At 41.2% G+C, this 20,805-nt stretch overlaps 1 protein-coding gene across 1 annotated transcript in view; it reads right to left on the reverse strand.

Annotated features, from left to right (window-relative positions):
• Window positions 1-5,311, reverse strand: part of LOC133969240 (junctional adhesion molecule 3B-like) — a 32,583-nt gene extending 27,272 nt beyond the window's left edge. The window contains exon 1 of the mRNA XM_062405581.1: window positions 5,217-5,311. Coding sequence (XP_062261565.1) covers window positions 5,217-5,265 — 49 coding nt within the window. The 5' untranslated portion in view covers window positions 5,266-5,311. The remainder of the gene's footprint in view (window positions 1-5,216) is intronic.
• Between the last annotated feature and the right edge of the window lie 15,494 nt (window positions 5,312-20,805).

Here is a 20,805-nt window from a genome sequence, read left to right on the forward strand (position 1 = left end):
ATAAAAGACAGCTTTCTGATTTTATTTCAGGTCAGTAAGACTGTACAGTCATATTTCATTCTGCCAAGAATCATCTTAAACATTGTTTATCACCGACTGATAACCCATGGTCTTTTTAATGAAAACTGAAACTGTGAACTCCTCCAGCAAACTAAAAATATCTGGTTCAAAATGAGGCAGAAAAGCTTTTAGCCATCACACAGGCTACCTTTCAAGTTAATTTTAATATTTTAGTATGATAGAAGGGCTTACCTGGCTCTTGTTCCTGCCATTAATAGTCCCTGGAATCCCTATGTGACCTAACATGATCAAACATCATCTTAGCTGTAATGTTATTTTAGTTCTATTGCTGTTTTTTCATCATAATTCACGTTCAAATAAAAAACGATCCCGGAACCAGAGAGAAGAAGCTGATATGTTGAGCTGTTTTAAGTATATAAGTTTTGTATACGGTCATTATCACAACGGATGTTTTTAATGGCAGAGCCGATGGTTTGGAAAGAACTGTGATCAAACACCTGAGGTTGTCACTTGGCCTTGTTGCTATTTTTAGATGGTAATTGCCCTTTTGTTAAAGCCCGGTAAACAAAAGATGAATCCACAGCGATTATCTGGTTATGACTCTCAGTGGGAGCGCAGCCTCCAGCTCTTTCCTCTCTGACCGACAGCAGCTCAGCCACATGCAGTTCATTGCCTCTGCCATGTCATTAATGAAACCCCTAATTATTTCACTAAGCTGACAGCATCCCAATGTTTGATCGATGCTGGTCTCTTTTGACCTATTGATGTACTCCGTCAGTATCCAGTGAACACACAAGCAGAAAATCCTCTGTGGAAAATCGTCCCCCCAGGGACCATGTGACCACAGATATCATCAAACAGGAAGCCACTCTTGTGCTGCCCTTAGCTCAGACCGCCAGTATGGAGGCATCTTACAGATTATCTGCTGTATCTAAACATTGAATAATAATGTTATGTCTAAACAAACAATCACGTTAGCAAGATATGGGTGAAAAGACACAATTTCCAAAAGCTCATTACTCTAAACAGGATGACAATTACCTCCCTTTCTCCTGAATACCTCTCTTGGTCGTAGCCCTGGTAGTAGTTTAGAAACCTTTAGAAACCTAAACTACTACAAAACCTTAGAATAGAACATTCTTTCTCCAAACTAAGATAATTTTGGAGAGTTTTTGAACTGTATGCAGTGCCTGGAGGCTGGTTCCAGTTTATGTTCTTTCACATGGTAGTCTTATTGACATTTGAAGCATGCACATGCCACTGCCATTCCTGGAACGTGAGCATATTAACATTTGCCTTTCAACCTCGGCATCTGCTGTGGGTTCCTGCAAGCGAGGTTGATAAAAGCGGGGTGCTGTATTCCTTCTCTGTGTCAAGTTAAAGTGGATTTCTGTCTCAGGAGATGAAGCGTCACACCCTGCTTGTTTTCTGAATGCCTCAACTAGCAACAGTGCTGAGCTTTATTCACCACTCCCCCTTTCGGCTCTGACCTCAGCCAGCTCATCAACAGGCCTCCCTTTTATCTCAGAGGAAAACAGGTGGTTATGATTGTTAGGCAGTGCGCATATGATGAGAAAGACTCTCCCTTCATGTGTTTTCTATTTGGAATGCGGCATTTGCTAACGTGCACACTCAGGTTTGGGAGGGACGCAGAAGATATTTCTGGTCACGCCTGCATTGCTGCTCCAAACACCACTGCCCACTCCTGCTCAGCTGTTTCTACTCATTCCACAGGAAGGAGCATGTGCCACTTTGACTTTATTCCGTGCACACATACACATGACTGACTGCAGTGATATGAAAATGATTTCAAACTGTGTTATTTATTCAAACATTATTACACAACTCGCAGTTAGGCAATAAGGACAAACCAGCCCATGGTAACAGCAAAATTCTCTCCTGTTGAGCGCAGAAGGACAGCTATGATAAATGTGTTATGCCCCTGACACATCTCACTCAGGGGTGTCTGCTGAGATGAACTCCTGACTTTTGGCAAACAAATGCATTGCATCAAGGGACCTTTTTTAGTTTTTCTGTCCCTGTTTTACTCTAACATTTACTTCTCTGCAGTAAAATGTCAGACTGTATGTGACTTGCCCACAGGGGCCATACATTCAGAGAGTGCTTCAAACATTTGCTCACAAGCTTTGGGTGATTAGGGAAACATCTGACAACGTGCACCTCCGAGGGGAGCCGCTATCAGCAGTTATCTCGGGGCACACTGACTCCTGACACTCCAAACGGCTGTGCCACACATGCCAAACAATGAGAAAAGAGCCAAGACTAGGCTCAACTGCATACAAATGTTTGAAGTGTGCTCGAAAGAGTCATCCAATGAGAACCCCAGTCAAAGCTCTGTGAGTGATGCAATGACTTATCAGCAACGAACACAGGGAAGGCTCAACAACAACCAGAGGACAGATTTCTCCCTTATCTTATCCATTCAGATAAAGTGAGGCTCCAATTGGATTAGGCTGACATCCATGAGTGAAAACAAAGATAATGTGAAGTCATAAAAATGGCAATTATCTAAGGAGGAAAATTCAAATTCAACACTTGAGCATGTGTGAAGGTCATTAACTGAGCCTGATACATTATGTGCCGATTCTGAGTGTACTTTTCAGGTAGTTTCTGATCAGGTTTTTACAATTGTATTTTTGCTACTGTTGTTACAGCTAAATAAAAAATTACAGCAATGAGGTCTGACATGTTCTGATGTCTGCACGTGGTTCATGCGAGTGTTAAAGCAGTGATCTCAACGTTTATATTAGCTCAGTACTAATCCACTCCACATATCTTGGCTATACTCTTGGCAGGAGGGGTTCTGGCCGACGTCCCCGGAAAAGTCCGAACCACTTTCTTTGGAATATTTTCAGTGAAATGGCTCAGATGAAGCCAACAATGGAAAATATCAATGCATTCCATTAGATCAGATTGGAAAGTCTGCTGTAAGCATGTCTGTTTAAAATAACAATGGCTCTCGTCTTTCGCTCTGCTGACAGATGTCTGTGCTGATATATGCAGCTATGTTCAGTCGTGCTGGCTCTGGCCTTCACTTGGTACTGCTGGAGTTGCGAGGCCATTAAGTTGGTCGTTTCCCAAAGAATGTCATGAATCGAAAATAACAAGCAGAGTGTGACCCACAGAGCAAGCCCAACTCACTTTATGGAACGTCACAAACTGAATTTGGAGCAGAGCTATTCCACAATACAACAAACATTCTAATTACAGTCAGTCCCTATTAGTAATAAGTGCCTATCAGCACCAATTAGTAATTCATAACACGGCTTGTGGCCAGCTTCTGTCAAGCCAGATTTGTCCTGTTTCTAAAGACAGAGGCAAAGCTGGCTGGGGGCGAGTTGGCCACATGGCTAAGCCCTGCCCAGGCAAGACAAAAGAAATTCTTAAATCATCGCCAGTTCACTGCCCCCCCTGAAAATGTCAATTTAACTGCCACAAATTCACACAGGGGAATGTCATTAAGAGAAGTGACTTTGAAATGTATCGCTCAGGAAAAAAATTGTGCACACAGCTTCGAGGTATGTCAGGAGAGAACAGTGTCGAGCACAGCAACAGATTTCAAACAAGCTCCACAGCGATTCCTAATTAAAGCAAAGAGAATGAGCCAATTCATACACGTGAGAGATCACAGGAGGGTCTTATGTCAGCACTTTCCTTTGAACTGTATCACCATGCCCTCACACCTTGCTTCATCTTCATCCAACATGAAACCAGAGAAAAACCAGCAGCACATTTTATAATGAACCGTGATGGTAACATTATCACCACAGTACACTTATTAATGCATGGACAGAGAAAAGGTACTTCATCAAACACTTAAAACAAAAGGAACGCTCATGAACCTCTGAGCCAAGTTTTTTTTTTGCACGATCAAAGAAGGCCATAATAAGATTAGTCCGTATCAGGGATTCAATCAAGGGTACATTACTTCAACCCATGAATTATTTATTTTTCTTTTTTCAGCCTCAATTTTCATGACTTAAATTATAGATTTAGATAGCCCTGGTTAAAGTGTTTTACTTACTGAGAGAAATATAAAAAGCAAACATACATCACAAGGATTATGAATTTATCGCTACATTGCACAGCAACAAGTGGCATTCGCTATTTTATCTCAAATCGGTCTTGTTAAATTGATAGTAATTTTCAGACATATATTTACGAGAGGTTCTCGGCTCTTACAGGTTGAGCTACGTGTATCTTGTCCAACTGCTGGAATGATAAACTGGGGGCAATCAGTCTTTCTTTAGGCCGAGGTGGGGGGGGGGGGGGGGGGGGGGCAGTGGAACGAATTGATTTAGTGGCTGGTTGTGTTTTCAGCCGCTCCAGCTCAGGAGCGCTTTGAAAGGGTCCAGCGGCCGCGGGAGGAGGAGGAGGTGGAGGAGGGGGGCCCAGGACACTCGGTGGCCCGGGCTCCTGCTCTGGCTCCTCCCGCGGACAGCCCCGCTTTTTATTCCGCCGCAGAGAGGAGGAGGAAAATAACCGTTATCTCGCATCACTTGTTCCAACATCTCTGCCTCCGCCGCAGCTCCAAACCCGCGTTAATAGTTAACGGAGCAGCGAAACCGCTCTGAAACCACATTCACCTCACACACGGAGTCAACTCGCGAGTCTGAAACTTTCTGCTCATCCCAAAGTGAGGAGGAAAGGAACGAAGACACAAAACGTGGCGGCTGGAGCGGGCTGTGAAATGCGCCGCTACCTGACCTGCTGTGAGACCCGCCATGCTAACATGTGGCTACACACGGAGAGTTTGTTTCACCCGACAGCAACAGACGCTTTTCCACCATTAAAAATAATAACAGACATTCAACAGCGGAGGCAGAGTTAGCGATGCGGTTTGAGGGCGAAACAATAGCAGCTTAAAAAACAGCGCTTCTCCGCGATCATCTGCAAGTGGCGTTAACAGCAAATTGTTTCTAAAATGGCGACTATATTTGCCTTTTTTAAGAGAATTAAAAACTATATTAGCTCCGTGCGGGGAGGACCGTGCTCGCTGTCAGTCAGCCCCGAGTTTAACTGCAGACGGGGTCACTTTCTGAGGCGAACTCCGCTATTTCAGATGAAAAAACCTCGACCAAACACACGCAGAAGTGAGGAGTAATGGATGGCTTCTCTCTCCAGGAGTTAGTACAGCAACGGCAGCCGGTGAGAAAGCATATAAAAGTACTTACAGTGAGTTGAGAGGAGAGTCAGGAGACAAGCCAGACGTGCTTTCGCCATCTTGGAATCGATGCAATGCTCGGTTTGACTGGAGCGTACATGCGCAAAGTGGCGACGCAACCGATGGAGCGAGGGAGAGAGAGGTAGGCAGGGAGTGGGAGAGCGAGAGAGAGAGGGAGGGAGGGAGGGACAGAAGGAGGGAGGGGGTATCTATTATATTGCGGTCTCCATAGCGACCAGGAGCATCACTCACTCAGACAGGACTTTATAGTTGACACGAGGTGGGAGGCTTCTCACTGCGTTTGATTTATACCGTACAGATCCAGGCAGCAGCTGGGGGGTCAGATAGGAAACACACCGGCCTCCCCTCTCCTCTTGTGTCTGTGGGATTATTCCATTCAATTCTGTTTAATTTGCCTTGTGCCACATCGCCACAATCATTTCTTTGAGGCACTTTACAACAGGTCCCACAACCAGAAAACACTTCAATCGCCCGCAGAGAGAACAAATAGTCACTAAGGGATAGTTCACCCAAAAATATATATTCACTCATTATCAATACTCACCACTATGCCGCTTGTGGGGCGGTTGAACTGTTTGAGTTCACTAAACACTTTTTAAGTTTCAGGGGTAAACAGCGGTGCAGCCAAATCAAATACAATTGAAGTAAATGGTGACCCTTTTTTTTAAATTTGAAAAAAAAAACAGAAAAAAAACACTAAATGTTCCATACTGCTCCTGTGGTGGCATCCAAGTGTCCACGAGCCCCGACATTCAAATGTGACCCAAATTGTGTCATTTACATAAAGTTTTTATCCTTAATGTCATCTGATATCCTCCTCTGGATCCGCCTTTACGTCCGCCTCCGGACACTTGGATGACACCACAGGAGCAGTATGAAGGCATTTTATGTTTTCTTTTCTGTTGATTTTTTCATTTGAAGAATTGGTCACCAGTTACTTCAATTGTATTGGAGTTAGCTATTTATCTCTGAAACTCCAAAAGGGTTTTGTGGTCTCAAACACTTCCCCCAACCCTCCATCGGCATAGTGGTGTGTTGACAATTATTGAATTTACATTTTTGGGTTAACTATCCCTCTTACAAGTAGAAACCTCAGACTCAGTGTGGGCTGCCATCTCCTTCGACCTGTTGGGTGAGAGGAGAAATACTGTAGAGACAGGAAAAGGTGGGTGGAAAAAGAGTGGAGAGAGGAGAGAGAGAGGAGGGGGCTGTTGTGTAACCATATAGGTGATGAAAATCAATAAGAGTGACATATGATAATGTTGTTAATGATTGCAGCATCGGTTATGATGATGATGATGATTGTTGTTATTACCTAGTGTCAGATCGGGATCCTGCAGTTCTAAAGTGGTACCTAGAGAGAGAGAGAGAGAGAGAGAGAGAGAGAGAGAGAGAGAGAGAGAGAGAGAGAAAGAGAGAGAGAGAGAGAGTATATAGTAGAGAAAAAACAACACAAAATAAGTGGCATGCAGAGGGAGAGAGAGAAGTGCTAGCCAGGTGAATAACAAAGTAGTGTATAGTCTCTTAAACAGACCACATTCACAGTTTACCTCAATCAAGAGGAAGAATTGGAAACTGTCAAGAGGCAATATCACATTTATTGACCTCTATGACTAAAACCTTAGGCGAAAAAAACTATTAGGCAATTTCCATTTCACTATAAATCCAATTTCAAGCTGTAGAGGTTTTTTGGACAGCAAATACAAAATTCGGTCTGTAATTATTTCTCTTCTTGTGCATGAGAGGCCATTTCAATGTCCCTAGAAATGTGTAATAGTTGTTGAGCTTGGTACCTTGTCAGCACTGTGACCAACATCATAGGCTACGACAGGCTTTCAATAAAATATTCACTGGCCGTTCTTCATCGGCTGTAAATCATAGCCCTGTGCGGGACTGCAGGCCTGTGCATATGTCAGATCCTGGTGACAGGCACTGCAGCCATGTCAGTCCAGAGCTTTCTTACCTTTATGCACATGATGGAACAACCGCAGCCTCGCACCGTCCCCGTCTCTGTCCACAGGCCTCCAGTTCCAGTCACATTCATTGCCTGCATCGAGCAGTTTACTCCCTCTGAGCCCTGTTATAACTCTACATTGACAGCTGATGCAGCAAGGAATATAAATGCCCCTCAGACCATGCCTGTGACACACTAGTCAGCCACATCAAGCAGCTCCACAACAGGCAAAACAAGGTTACCTGCATCTGTGTGGTGCAGAAACTCCAGAAACCCACAACCATTTGACATGATCACACAGTGTGTATCCATACTGCATCATCATAGACTCATAAAAGTCTAATGTGACATGATTGCAGTCCTCACTACATACTTCATTACCTACAGGATGTCTAAATATAGAAGTATGTCTAATTATGCCGGGACGCGTATGAATTGTGTTACATAACACATGTAAATCTGTAATTCATTTACAGACTGCAATGTGAATCAGGTGTGGGTTTAACCAAACTGTTGCCTAAAGGGGAAAATGTAAAGATAACAGTTATTAATACCCCTTTTTATATATGGATTTGTTCAGAAACAATTCCAATACCACGATCACAAATAAACAGTGAAAATGATGATGTCTAAATTTAAACTGTAGAATGATCGTCTTCGTGCAATAGCGATACACACAAGATGTGTATAAGCAGAATTTGCACACGGTTTTGGAAACTGTCATTAGAACCATCTCACAGTGTGAAATTGGAATTTTTTAAATAAATGTTCAAGAAAAAGAAGTTTGACTCACAGAGCAGCACCCTCAATCAGAAACGATTCTTTCATCTTAGCAGTCTGTGTGTGGAAAAAGCTGAGTTTTGCCTGGGCTGTTCCATTTCCAACGTGTGCAGCTGATTTTGTACTATTTATTTATTTATTTAATTTATTCAAAAGCTTAATCCTCTCACTTGTTACAGCATTTAAAATGAACAAAAAAGGTACCATAAAAATATTAATAGCTGTTGTATCTACACATTGTTTTTGATATTGTACAGTATTTCAACACCCTATTAAAAACATGGTCATTTCCATCACTGTTTTATTCAGATTTGAAATGTTAATAGTAGCATATCTGCAATCCAACCACAGTATGGAAATCAAGTGTTAAGGTAGGTTATGATGAATATAGTCGTATAAATACATCTTCTTATGAGGTGTCATTAAGATCCTAAAGCACGATAATCCTTTCACGTAATATAGCACACATGTTTGTATTGTGATGGCAGAGATTTGAAAAAGCACACTCTCATAGGTAGACAAAATATAATTTGATTAATGTCAACACTTTTCCTGCTTCAAACATTACAAACACAGAGGGGGATTCAGATTTTCAGCAATATATATATATATATATACATATATATGTATTTGATTCCTTGTTTTGGATTAGAGATAACCTTTATGTCTGGTCTTCATTAAAACATTGTATACATGCACACAAACACACACACACACACACACACACAAACACACACACACACACACACACACACACACACACACACACACACACACACACACACACACACACACACACACACACACATTTAAATAATTCTATCTTAGTTAGAATAGGTTACCCTAACCTTAACCATAATAACTCTAACCCTAACCCTGACCTAATTAATTCTTACCCTCAAACAGTGAGGACCTCACTCTGTAGTGTCTATGCTTAAAATGGTCCTCACAAAGAAGTAGAGGAACACACATAGACACACACACAGACACACACACATCCAAAGTCTCATTATGCACCGAAGTTTAATTACTCACTCTGAACACATCCACCATCATTGTTCCTAATAAACTTTCAGAAGTGGTCACCTGAGCATTTCTGTGCAACTCTCTACTGCTTATGTGTGTCTGGAAAACCTGGTTTAACAGTGCAAAATAAATTAGAGTGATCATTAAATCGTGTGTTTTTCTCCCAGTTATTGTGTTATGGCAAACAGAACTTGACCACGGGGCTTTCATGTACCGGGCTCCTGCAGCCTGTGGGGAGATGATGTCAAACCGAATGAGCTGCTCTGTGTGTGTGTGAGTTTAAAATGATGATGAAGGATGCAGAGGCAGATTCAATGAGAGACTGATTATTCTTTGCAGCTTAAATCTATTTCAGCTCATTTCCTGTTCCTGCTGATGTGTTGTTGCACTACTGCCCTTTGACTGCTCCTATTACGACTTTTGAGTGTGTGTGACTTTAATTGTGTTTTTCGTCATTAATATTTATGTCACTGTGTGCACAGCTGCGGCAACTGTCATGATTCCTATTTCTTGGCCAAGGATTTCTCGGCAGAGCGGAGTTTTTAATCCCGATAAAAACAAGTCCGTTACATAAAACACGGGGAGCACATTTGTATTCCACTGACACGTTGTAACAAAAACTGACATCAAAAATCGAAATATATCAAACTTTCTGCTTGCTGTGGTCATATTTTTGTGTTTGTTTTTTGTCAGGCCATTTTTTTTTCCTATACTTTCCATTCAGCTGTGATAAGGTCCTTTGCTGGTCAGAGTCCCTGCATGGCGGGTGTATCTCCACACACAGACAGGCCTCCATGGATGCCAGATGGTAATATCTGATGGCATCCCAAAGGACCTGAAATTCCGCCCTAGTCTTTTATTGCTGTCATGCAAAGTCAATCCCGCACCATGAACATGGCACGGCAGAACACTCGGTATGAGGCCAAAATACAGTTCAGATTTACTGTAAATTTCCCCCCTGAATTTATTGTTAAAAAATCAATCTTCTCACAGCTTGAAGCGCAAACATTACCACTTTATTATTGTTCAGATGAATCATGGGAGATTTGTGCACCTACTCAGAGAGGCTGCTGTCACCACTGCCAAATGCAAACATCCCTGCCATCAGCTCACAGTTACAAGGCTGAGTCTGCGCTCGAAGAATGTTTTCCTCTCAATGAGTAATGACAAAAACTCTCTGAGTAGGGACTTAGTTTTTTAAACATGCATGCCATGATAATAAATGCAGCAAAAACAAGCTCCTGATACAGAGCTGACAGCAAGGGGACAATAGCGTGTGCTCAACGGGCTACATTGCCTTGTGCCCAACATTTTTACATTGCAGTGAAATGAAACGTAATTTTTCACACTAGTGTACATTACTATTTAATATGTTTTCTTCTCAAGACTGCTCGGTTTCTCACGCCCTTTTCGAGACATCATGCTTGCACTGTAGCGTGTTAAATTCTGCAGCTGTGTGGCAAATTTCATGTCACATGTACCTGCCATACAATCCAACCTGCAAAGGAACATGCTTCTTTATCGAGGTAGATTCTCTGCATTCCTACACTGGCTTCACCTGTTTGAGAAACCGAGAGAGAACATTGACATTTTACATCCTATAAAAGAAGGAATGGAGTAAACCTTCCTGACAAATATATGATTTAGCGACTTATTACGTATTAATTAGTTAATTAAAGCAGTTGATACATTTCTTTAAGTAACAGAGAAACTCGAAAGACACTCAAGTTACGGCTCACCAAAGGTTTTACAGTTCATCCTGGGAGGAACTCAAGGTCCCTGAATGTATCCAATGTCAATTAACAGCTGGTGATCACCAAAAATCACACATAACTTTTTTAATACTGTACAGTAAAGGTCAGGGACTAAAAGTAATTGGGATTCGCTATCTATAAACAATGAAGGTTTTGTATAAAACACGGTGTAACTCTATCAGTTAGATTTGTATAATTTGATTAATAGTTGAAAACTTGCTTGTGACAGAAAGGGAAGTCGGTAGTGAGCAGTCAGTTACTAATGTGGCTAAAAAAACTAAAATTAAAACTTTGTTGGATTTGCCTCGGGTCAAGACAATACTCATTCAATAAAGTATTCCTATCATCTAGATAAAAAATCTGCAAAAAAAAAAATCCAAACGAAGATATTTTGAGTTTGGTGAGGACTGTGTTATAAGAAAGGAAGGAAGGGAAATATAACAGAACATGTTCCCCTTACAGTTCAGTTATTTCAATACAACAATGATGTTGTGTCCCACAGAGTGTACTCAGATACAACACAACTAAATTATGTACCAAACGCATCAGGTTTCCCATCATGATGTGGATGGAGGGAAGTAGAACTCCCACCCCACTCTCACACTCTCACACACACACACACACACACACACACACACACACACACACACACACACACACACACACACGCACAAACACTTTCAACCCGCACGTACTGTACATAGACACTGCATTTCCTCTTTTGTTTTCTTTGTGTTCCTGGTGTCTTTTGAATAATAGAAGTGGCTAGAGACCTATTGAATTCTCAGATTTACTTTCAGCACATAGAACAACACTCGCCCTTTCTCCATTCAGTCAAAACTCATGCTGCTGGCACTAAGCCTACATACAATTCACAAACCTCCCTCTCCTTCTTCTTACGTACTGAGCTTTCTCTGACATTGCACTCGCAGATTGGGATGGACAACATGAGTAAGAGATGTTGAGCAACGCATTAACCTGGGAGTGAATAAAACAACAGTAGGGGTATTTACTTATTTCTTTTCTTGAAATATTTAGTATTCCCTTCACAAGAGCTAATTTGCTCAAGGCGTTACCATGTGTTAGTCTCATAGTCAAATTCACAAAACTGTACCCTGCTCTTCTAAATTCATATCTTCAGCTTTATTCTTGGAGAAAATTTGTTTAGTGTTGATAATTGCACCATAGAGAATGATATTGCCTGTCAGTTTTGAGAAATGTAATTTTTGAATAATTTTTATAAACCATTAGCCACTAAACACCAAGAACCACTCTTTTAAAATGTTACTCAACTCCTTCAGTGCAACCACACGACTAAATCCTGATAATACTGTCATTTCCAGACTTTTTAGTGGCGCCATGTTTGGCCTGAAATTTGTCACATACATGTAAGTTCTCAGTAGGATGGATCATTTCTCCCACTTTCCTGAATTGAAACCAAATATCCCGGATTCGAGTATTGCCATTCTGTCTAAAGGTGTCATTTGGAACCAGAGACTGCACATTAGCATCAGGGGACTTGATCAGTCTCAGCTGCCAATCATGAAGTCCCAACCCTTTTTCACAGCAACAACTTACCAGAAAAAAAGGAAGCTTGAATAGCAATGTGAAGAAGAACTACCTAAACTAAAAATGTGTGTTTGGACTGTACAGGAGAATTGTGCCAGTCTAAATTCCACAGATACTCCCTTCTCTCTCTAAGCAGTACCAAGGTTAGGTTAAAGATAAAGGTTAATTGTGTCTACGTTGAGGGACTTTCATATCTAACTCAGATGCCCCAGACAGAGAGCCACCAACATCCACTCTCACCAACTTTAACTCTTTTGCGTCTATTTGTGAAAAGTGACAGCAGTTTTTAATATGTCTTTTTATGACTGACGACTCAATAGTTCCCCTTTGCGCAGAAGGTTGCAATATTACCACAATAATGTTCAACAAAGCTGACGCTATGTAAAGAGGTTTTATTTACTACCTAGTTAATGGGGTTATTCAGTCAATGATGGAAAAGAGACCAGGCTTAGTAGCCAAGCATCTTTAAAATGCTCAAAATGTCTGATGTAGAGCAAAACAAACTAGCTATTGTGGAAATCAACTGTTAGATGAATGATAAGTACTTACACCTATAGGCACAAAGAAAAATAACCATAAGAAGTTGATTTATCGACTAAATCACAGATGTTTTGTGAAAGATGTCAGTGTCGACTACACAGACTTATGATTGGCACCTTGTTTGTTCGTTTCAGATCTGAGAGTATTACAGTATGTGCTGTGCGTCGTCATCCATTTGGGTACATAGCAGAGCAACCGAGTGGAGGGAGACCGTTTTTCAAACTTTCACTGTGGCCCATTGGATAAAAAAATGGTGATAAACCATGGTCACATTAACAACCAAATCAATTATTGACTGATTTTCCAGTCATCCATCATCCAAACCCATTTGTCAACCTGTAATTGAAAGCAACACAAAACAAATGACTACCCCAATTACTGGGAGCTTGCATACAGTACATCAGGAGGCCAAATTAATTGGCATCAGAAAATTTGATTATGCTGCACATGCTGCTTATATAACTGATGACTTTAAATGGAAAGTAAAACTTCACTAATATAAATGTCAGTTTATAAAGGCTAAAATATTTATTTCGGGAGGAACTTCCAGTTGTCTGCTTTAGCTCTTAATGACCTTGAGGTGCACCAGCCTCTGTAAACACTTCAAACTGTGACTCTGTGTCCTCATTACAGGCAAACACAGACACGTGTACCACCAGACTGCTCACAAGCAAAGCCTTCTGCTGCTCTCCCACCTCAGGCAAAGCATTTGTTTTCCCCCACTCACACTAGCCTACATCTCACCTCTCCACTCTGAAATCCCCCCAGTAACCAAGCACATTGCATTATTGGGCCCGCAGTTTAGTTGTGCAGCTTTTCAAATACCAGATGGACGAGTGGGTGCGCACTAAGAAGAGGAGAAATCCTCTCTGCTTGCTTGGCTTTAATAAGAGTCAACATTCACCAGCCTTGTTGGTATCTGCAGCAAACATCCACAGTATGTTTCCACGAGAGCAGGGACTTTACAATTCCAAATTAGAAACGTCCTTTTACAGACTAAAATTGTCAAAATGAAGCCTTTAAATTCATATTAATTTAACAATGAGTGCAATATTTTGATTATTGGTTTGAACTCCAGAATGATTATTAGTTGACCATGAGCAGCAACTGATAAATACTCGAGGTAACATCACAGTGTCATACTACTTGAACCATCATCTTATCAAATGGTACATAGGGAAAAATACACTGCATACATAAAAAAAAAAACTCTTCCACAGGTGTTGGACTCAACATCATGGCAAAAAGAAGAATCCACACATCATTCCTCTTTCTGTGCAATATTTCAATGAGAACTCTGATTCAGGCATTTAGGCTATATGTTCACTCAAATGTTTTTCTGGCTCAAGTACTTTTTCTTAGACCTAATGTTTCTATTAAGTCACTGCAGTTGATCCTGCAGAGTCATGACCAAATGCTAATTCTCAGTAGCTGGAAACCATGACTATCAGTAAAAAGTGTTGTGCTAGTCCCTCTGGTAGCTGTGAAGATGTTTCACTTCATCAAATGGATGTGGAGTCATGTTAGTCGGCCTGATGAAGCACATCCACTGCTCCTCCAAGCAACATAAAGACTTGTCATCGAAGCTGCCAGAATGTGCTCAGCAGGAGATCAGCAGAACAGCAGAGCCAACCCTGGAACAATTTTAGTTCACTAAAACCTCTGCACCTCACCATGACACTGAGCTGGTCCCAGTGGAGGCAGATACAGTATGCTCATACCTCTTTTTCTATTTGCCAACATGGCAGGACTGTTGTGCAGCATCTGGGCCAGCATGTGCAAAGAAGGTGAGGTTCAGCAGATGCCGGTAAATCTTTGTTCACTCTCATCTGAAACACATCTGGCACTCAAAATAAACCTTTGTCTACACGCTCCCAATAATTCATGGTTCCACCACAAGAAATTCAGAAGGACTAAAGAGCTGTTTTCACCTTAGAACTGAGGGTTTTTACATGAATATTATCTACACACAAAAAAATTCCTTGACGCGTTATTATATGGGTGTATATTTCAGACCTCTGTCATGATGCCAATCACGTTAACTGATTGCTTTTTCACTTCAATTAACTCCATTGCTACCCATTTCTCTGGAGTGTGCAGCCTTTTAAAAAGAACTGTAAAATAACTGACTGCGTAGCTCTTTAGAGGAAATATAGATTAAATCAATATACAACATTTAATTCAACAGATATGAGCAATATATACGAGAATAGCTGAGAAGCAGGCAGACAGCGTAATACACGCCTCTTAAGTACAAGCTCAGTAAAGTTATCGACCGGTCGGGGCCGTGAAGCCCATCGCAGCCCTACTAAGGGAGCAGACAGCAGCGCGGCCGTCCAAGCCCTGTGGACTTTGCTGCTGCAGGTTCTTCACACGACCAGAGAGAGCCCTGATTGATTAGGCATTCAGCTGCTGAGGGACTCGGTCTCACGTTAACTCAGGCTGACATGCTTTTTCACATCATGCATTCCCAGTCAATGGTTCCTTCCCTCAGAGGTAGAGCATATGACGCCCACACTCCACAGTCCTAGTAGTGCCAGTCAAGATGGCCTGATTCATTTACTAAATGTTTGGCTTACTGCTCTGACTCTCATAACACACGGTCGTTTCTGTAACACACATTAATACTTCAGGACGTTTTGCACTCAGCGAGTATCTTTTTGTGAAAAGTGAAACCTTTCCTCTCGCTTTGTGCCTGAGGGAGGGAAGTTGACAGTTATCCAGACGGGCGCCTGCCAGATCTCCATTTCATTTAATTTATTGCTCCTCTCGTGGTTTGCTGGAGGTTGTGTTGCAATGTGGTTTTATATTTTGACTTTAAAGAACCTGGTCTGGTTTATTATAAAACATTTTCAGAGAGACTTCAGACAAAATCAATCAATCAATGAATCAAATTGTATTTCTATAGCCCATATTCACAAATCATGTTCCCCGCTGCATCTCTATTTGTAATATTTTTCTCATTTGTTTTTCTGGGTCTCTCCTGAACTCTGTCAACTGTCTGTGCATCCTCTATTTTTATGCCTTTGCACCAGTGACAGCTGTGTGTCTACTGGTTGTTAATCCGACACATGCTCGTGAACGTGATCCCTCAGGAAGGTCCCCAGGGAATGTCTTCATATTCTGACAAAAAGTTCACTTGGACATAAAGATGAAGTCATCCGATTTTGGAGGTCAAAGGTCGAGGCCACTCTGATCTTACAGAACAAAAAGACAAATGTCAATCAGGATAAAATTATGACGTGATGATATTTTCTAAGTAAAAGCTCAAACGTCAGCTTCCCCATGACCTAATAATGTTCCTTTATTCAACTCCATAACTCAAGAACAGAAGGGAAAATTAGGAACATGTGTCCTGCATCTTGACTGTCTGGTGCAGGCAAAAGAAGGCAATGTAGTCATTGTCACGTGGAGTAAAAACACTTCTCTAGATAATGTGTATCTACCACTGTGTGCTGACTTTCCCATATTACATCCCACCTATATTTATATTACAGCACAGAGATGATTTTAAATTCAGCTCCTTTAGCCTTAAAATATAACACAGTAAACAACCAGTACAAAGAAAGAGAGCAACTCCATTTAAATAGTAGCTTGTTGTTTTTACAGTGAAATGTATTAGCATATTGTGGTCTCCATGAGTTCAATTTGTAGCTGCAGTCAGTCAGGTGATAGTGTTATTAAGGGGAATCAAAATAGCAGTTAAAATATACTCTTTCAATATTTTCCCAACAATTTTGAGCAACGTTTCATTTAAACACAGATATACAATATAACAAATTGAGTAATTACAACGATAATGCAGTTCTCTTTGTAATCCTTGGTTTTACTCTGGAAATCAAGCAATGAAATTGAATCCAAACTTTTTATGATATACCCCCGCTCTTTTGATAAAAGAGGTATTTTTGTGTGCTGTCTTCTCCCCTCTGGTCACAGGTGTTTGATCTGGGTCACTGCATCAATGTGTGCAGCTCAGCTTGTCTGTCTACACAACCAAGACATTTGTTTGACCAGCAACTGAACAACAACAAGGTCACATCTCTGCTGAGCTCAATGCACGTCCCTACACAGACATGAAGGCAGATTAATGAAATAAAAGCAGTGGCTCTATTGGCGGCTTTGCTCATTGCGTGGAAAGGGTCGGCCAAATTGACACAGGCTTTTACTATTTTGAGGTGGTTATCAGAGTCATGAGGGCGAAGTTCTCCCGGCACTCAGACGGACCTCCAGCCTCCATGAGGGGGCCATGGGAGGTGGGTAGTGTGCAATCAGAGGGACCATGTGAAGGAGGATTGGCGAAGGCTGGAGACAAGGGTATCTAGGCAGTGTATTTATATCCCTCATGTCTCACATCTTACGGATTGATAGACAGACAAACTGAAAGCTTCTGTCACAGAAAATTCTCCATGGCAGCATTTTGCCCCGTGCCCCGCTCTCCCCCCCAAGGTCAGAAACAGAAAAATAATCTGAGGCATGGAGAGGGGACTTCTCGGATTTCTTTGGGTTAATAATATTTTTTACTCCAGTCTTAGTAATTCCCACTTGGACCCCAAATGCACTGCAGGCTCGGGGGGAATCCAAAGCTCGGGCCGAGAGAGTAAATATAAAGTATGGAATAAATTCAGATCAAAGAAATGGGACAGTTTTTCTCAGGGGGACACAGTATGTCTAAAGTAATCATTTCTAATGCTCAGCAAATCTGATACGGAAACATCGAGAATGACGCTGGCATGTTGCTGTCATAGAGAAGCTCAACCACTGTATTTAGCACTATTTGTACTATTGTCACCCCGTGGAAAAACCTTGATCCTCAAGGGGTAAAAAGCAAGTCTTGCTAAAATTAGACCTGAAAAGCGAGTGTGAAGCGGTAGCCCTTAACACAGCAACCTCCATGCCTATACTGTTAAACTCATTAAAGGTTATTTTCATGCTGGATTTAAACAACACCCAGCAAATGAAGGCATACCAGGGCTTGTTAATCTGTAAAAAATATCTATTGCAACAAAGACATAGTTGGGTATTTTTCTAATTTAGCATTCAAGAGTAATCCTGGATAATCATCAGTGAATATTTATATCCCTCTAAAATATTCAAAAGCAAACACATGTGTATGTGTGTGTGTGTGTGATTTGTTTACGTAGCAAACAAATAGAAACACTGCTTCCATTGAGTTGGAGGCTTTCCCACATTTATTTACTTATTTACTGCTGCCTGGACTGCCTGAGCATCCAGGTTGCACTGCGAGATAAAAGGCGAGATCACTTACTCAGGGAATAGCAGTGTTTACATGTATAACACTGGAGCACCGCGACTCGGTTCAGTGCACACACAGGCACACAGTCAGGCGTTCACACACACTCGCTCAAACAAATAAAAGCAAGCAGACAGAGAGTAGGCCTCTGTCATGTGAAATAAGGGTGCCAGATGGCTCGGTGGGAGGTGGTCAGTGAGGATGAGGCGGGTGAAGCCCCCTCGGTGAGCTTACGTGAGATCATCCATGCGCACACACATTTACCCTCTCGCACAAGGCAAGTCATTACCACAGAGGAGGAACAAGGAGCGTGCCAAAGTGAAGCCCAGCTGCCTTTTCAGGAAACGCCGGTCTTTAATCGGGTTAGGTTTTCTAAGACCCTCATACAAGATGGCATCATGTTCACATGAAACTGCAAATAAGTACAATTGTTAAAAACTGACTGACAAACTAGATAACACATAGTTCAAACTCCTCATCACTCTGCATCTATCTACTCAACTCAACACCACAGCAATCCATTGCCTTGGTAACCTGTGCAGGAAATTGAATTTGAAATGTAACAGAGTGGCTTATGGACCAACTAAAAGTGATGAATTCCTTACTTTTCATTGGAGAGAAAGGATCATGAACTCACCGACAGTCCAATCAGATGTGTGTTTTTACCAAACAGGGAAAGTCAGGGCTCAGTTAATCGTAACGGAATCAGGCGTTAGGTAATGATGTGCTGCTTCCACAGATTCTAACCAATGAGGAGATGGAAACTTAGGCCTGCAGTCTCGATAAATGGATTCCTCTGACACAAACCAGAGGTGGAGAGAGTCTGAAAATAACCTGCACAAGTTGGAGTGGAATATTTGAGGAAAGTAAATATGTTGATCCTGTTCGCAGGTTTACTTTATTATATGATTTTAGATTCTGATACAAACCATCTTAGATAAGGTTTTATATAAGTGACTATAATAATTAATTTCATTTTTGTAGTGCTTTTAAAGGAAACTCAAAACACACAAAGGATTAAAAGAGAATAAATGACTAAAAGACACACTAAAGGTAAAAACTAAACATTCACACACAGTGAAAGCAGATCTGAAGAGGAGGGTTATACAATAGTTAAATGGGATCACTCGTAGTAATGGGCACTCACTCATTTGTGGTCGCAGCAGGCCAAAGGAACACACGTAAACTATTTTAAAACAAGTTGACATTCATGTGCATAACCCACATATATATATTTTACATAATTTATGAAAACAAATGTAAGAGACGGCAACAAATATGTCAAGAGGGGTTTAGTGCTGTAAACAAAACCTCTGATCCCCTTAGCAGAATTAATACATTAAATCCTGCCTCCTGCCTCCTGCCACCTGAACACTCCAGAGATTTCTGTGTTGTTGTAATTACATTTGAGGGGAGAATCTCCTGCTGCGTTGTTCATGTGTGAAAGGCAACTTCCGGAGAAAGTCCAGATCAATTCTCCAGACATCCCCCAAAGGTCAAAACTGCTGTTTGTGTTGAATTTGTTTCAATTAACTTTGTAGATTTGTTCAATTCTTGTCCAGTATGGGGTGACACCAATATTTGTAGCTGTTGCTGCTCCCAGTTGTGTGTCTGCTGTGTTTGTGTAGTTATCAAGGCTGAAGAGATACAAGACAACTTGTTCTTCTCTATCGAACTTGTTTAATGAAAATTGAACATGGAAATTGGGAAAGGAAACACACCTTCAAAGTAAAGATCTCAGGTTGTGAATATATGTATATAACATATTTAATGCATGGACCAGCCAGGGTTGAATGAGGTTTTAACTGTTTAGCTTTGATGTTAACTCAGCCACTATAGTGCTACCATTGGATACCAGTGAGAATTAACAAAAATATCATTATAATGTTATGCAGCTTCAACACGATAAAGTATCCTGTTCATTATATGGATTGGTGATATGCGATGTAATAATTCTCCACCAGACTTTTTCTCCTCTCTACATCGTCATTACTAAATTACTACATGAAATGATTTCATCATTACTAAACCAGCTCCTCCTCATCAAGCAAGAGGAACAACAGCAACCAAACATTTCATTTGTGCAACAGACTAATTCCAATTTATTAAAACTATAGTTTAATCTGTCCTGCTGAGGTGCTGCTAATAGATGTCAGAACAGCTTTAATGTGCATTATCTCAGATTATTTCAAAAATAATACAACTGCTGCTTTGAACAGAGAAACTCTGAGCTCCTCTGAGGGCCAGATTCACTCCATGCAGCTTCTTGTGTCGGATATATTACATCAGTCTTTTGTTTTCGTTTTAGAACATAGGACAAGAAGGAGAATATCCCTTGAGGAAGAGCACATTTGTTCTCAGCGAAAATGGATGTCAGATAACTGCTGTCTCTGTCTGCTCTTTCAGCATATCACTCTCAGAGCTGAAGACCCTTCAGTAGTCAAGGCGGGGCTGTAAATCTCGCTGAAGCTGGCCGTATAAAGCTTTCTCATTGTGAAAGTATTTTAGGCTCCTTTTGTGATCGGACAAATGTCTAAAACCACAAACTCTGGGATTTGGAAAACCTCACCATTTGCTTTAACATGGCCGTTACTTCGTCTCGTGTCAAGATAGACAGAAAAGACATGCCCATGCAAACAATTGTAATGATGAGGAAGAGCAGGGACAATGTCTCTAACCTATTATCACATCCCCTGCAACATCT

This window comes from Platichthys flesus, chromosome 15, assembly GCF_949316205.1.
Source record: "Platichthys flesus chromosome 15, fPlaFle2.1, whole genome shotgun sequence".
In the NCBI taxonomy this organism is placed as follows: domain Eukaryota; kingdom Metazoa; phylum Chordata; class Actinopteri; order Pleuronectiformes; family Pleuronectidae; genus Platichthys; species Platichthys flesus.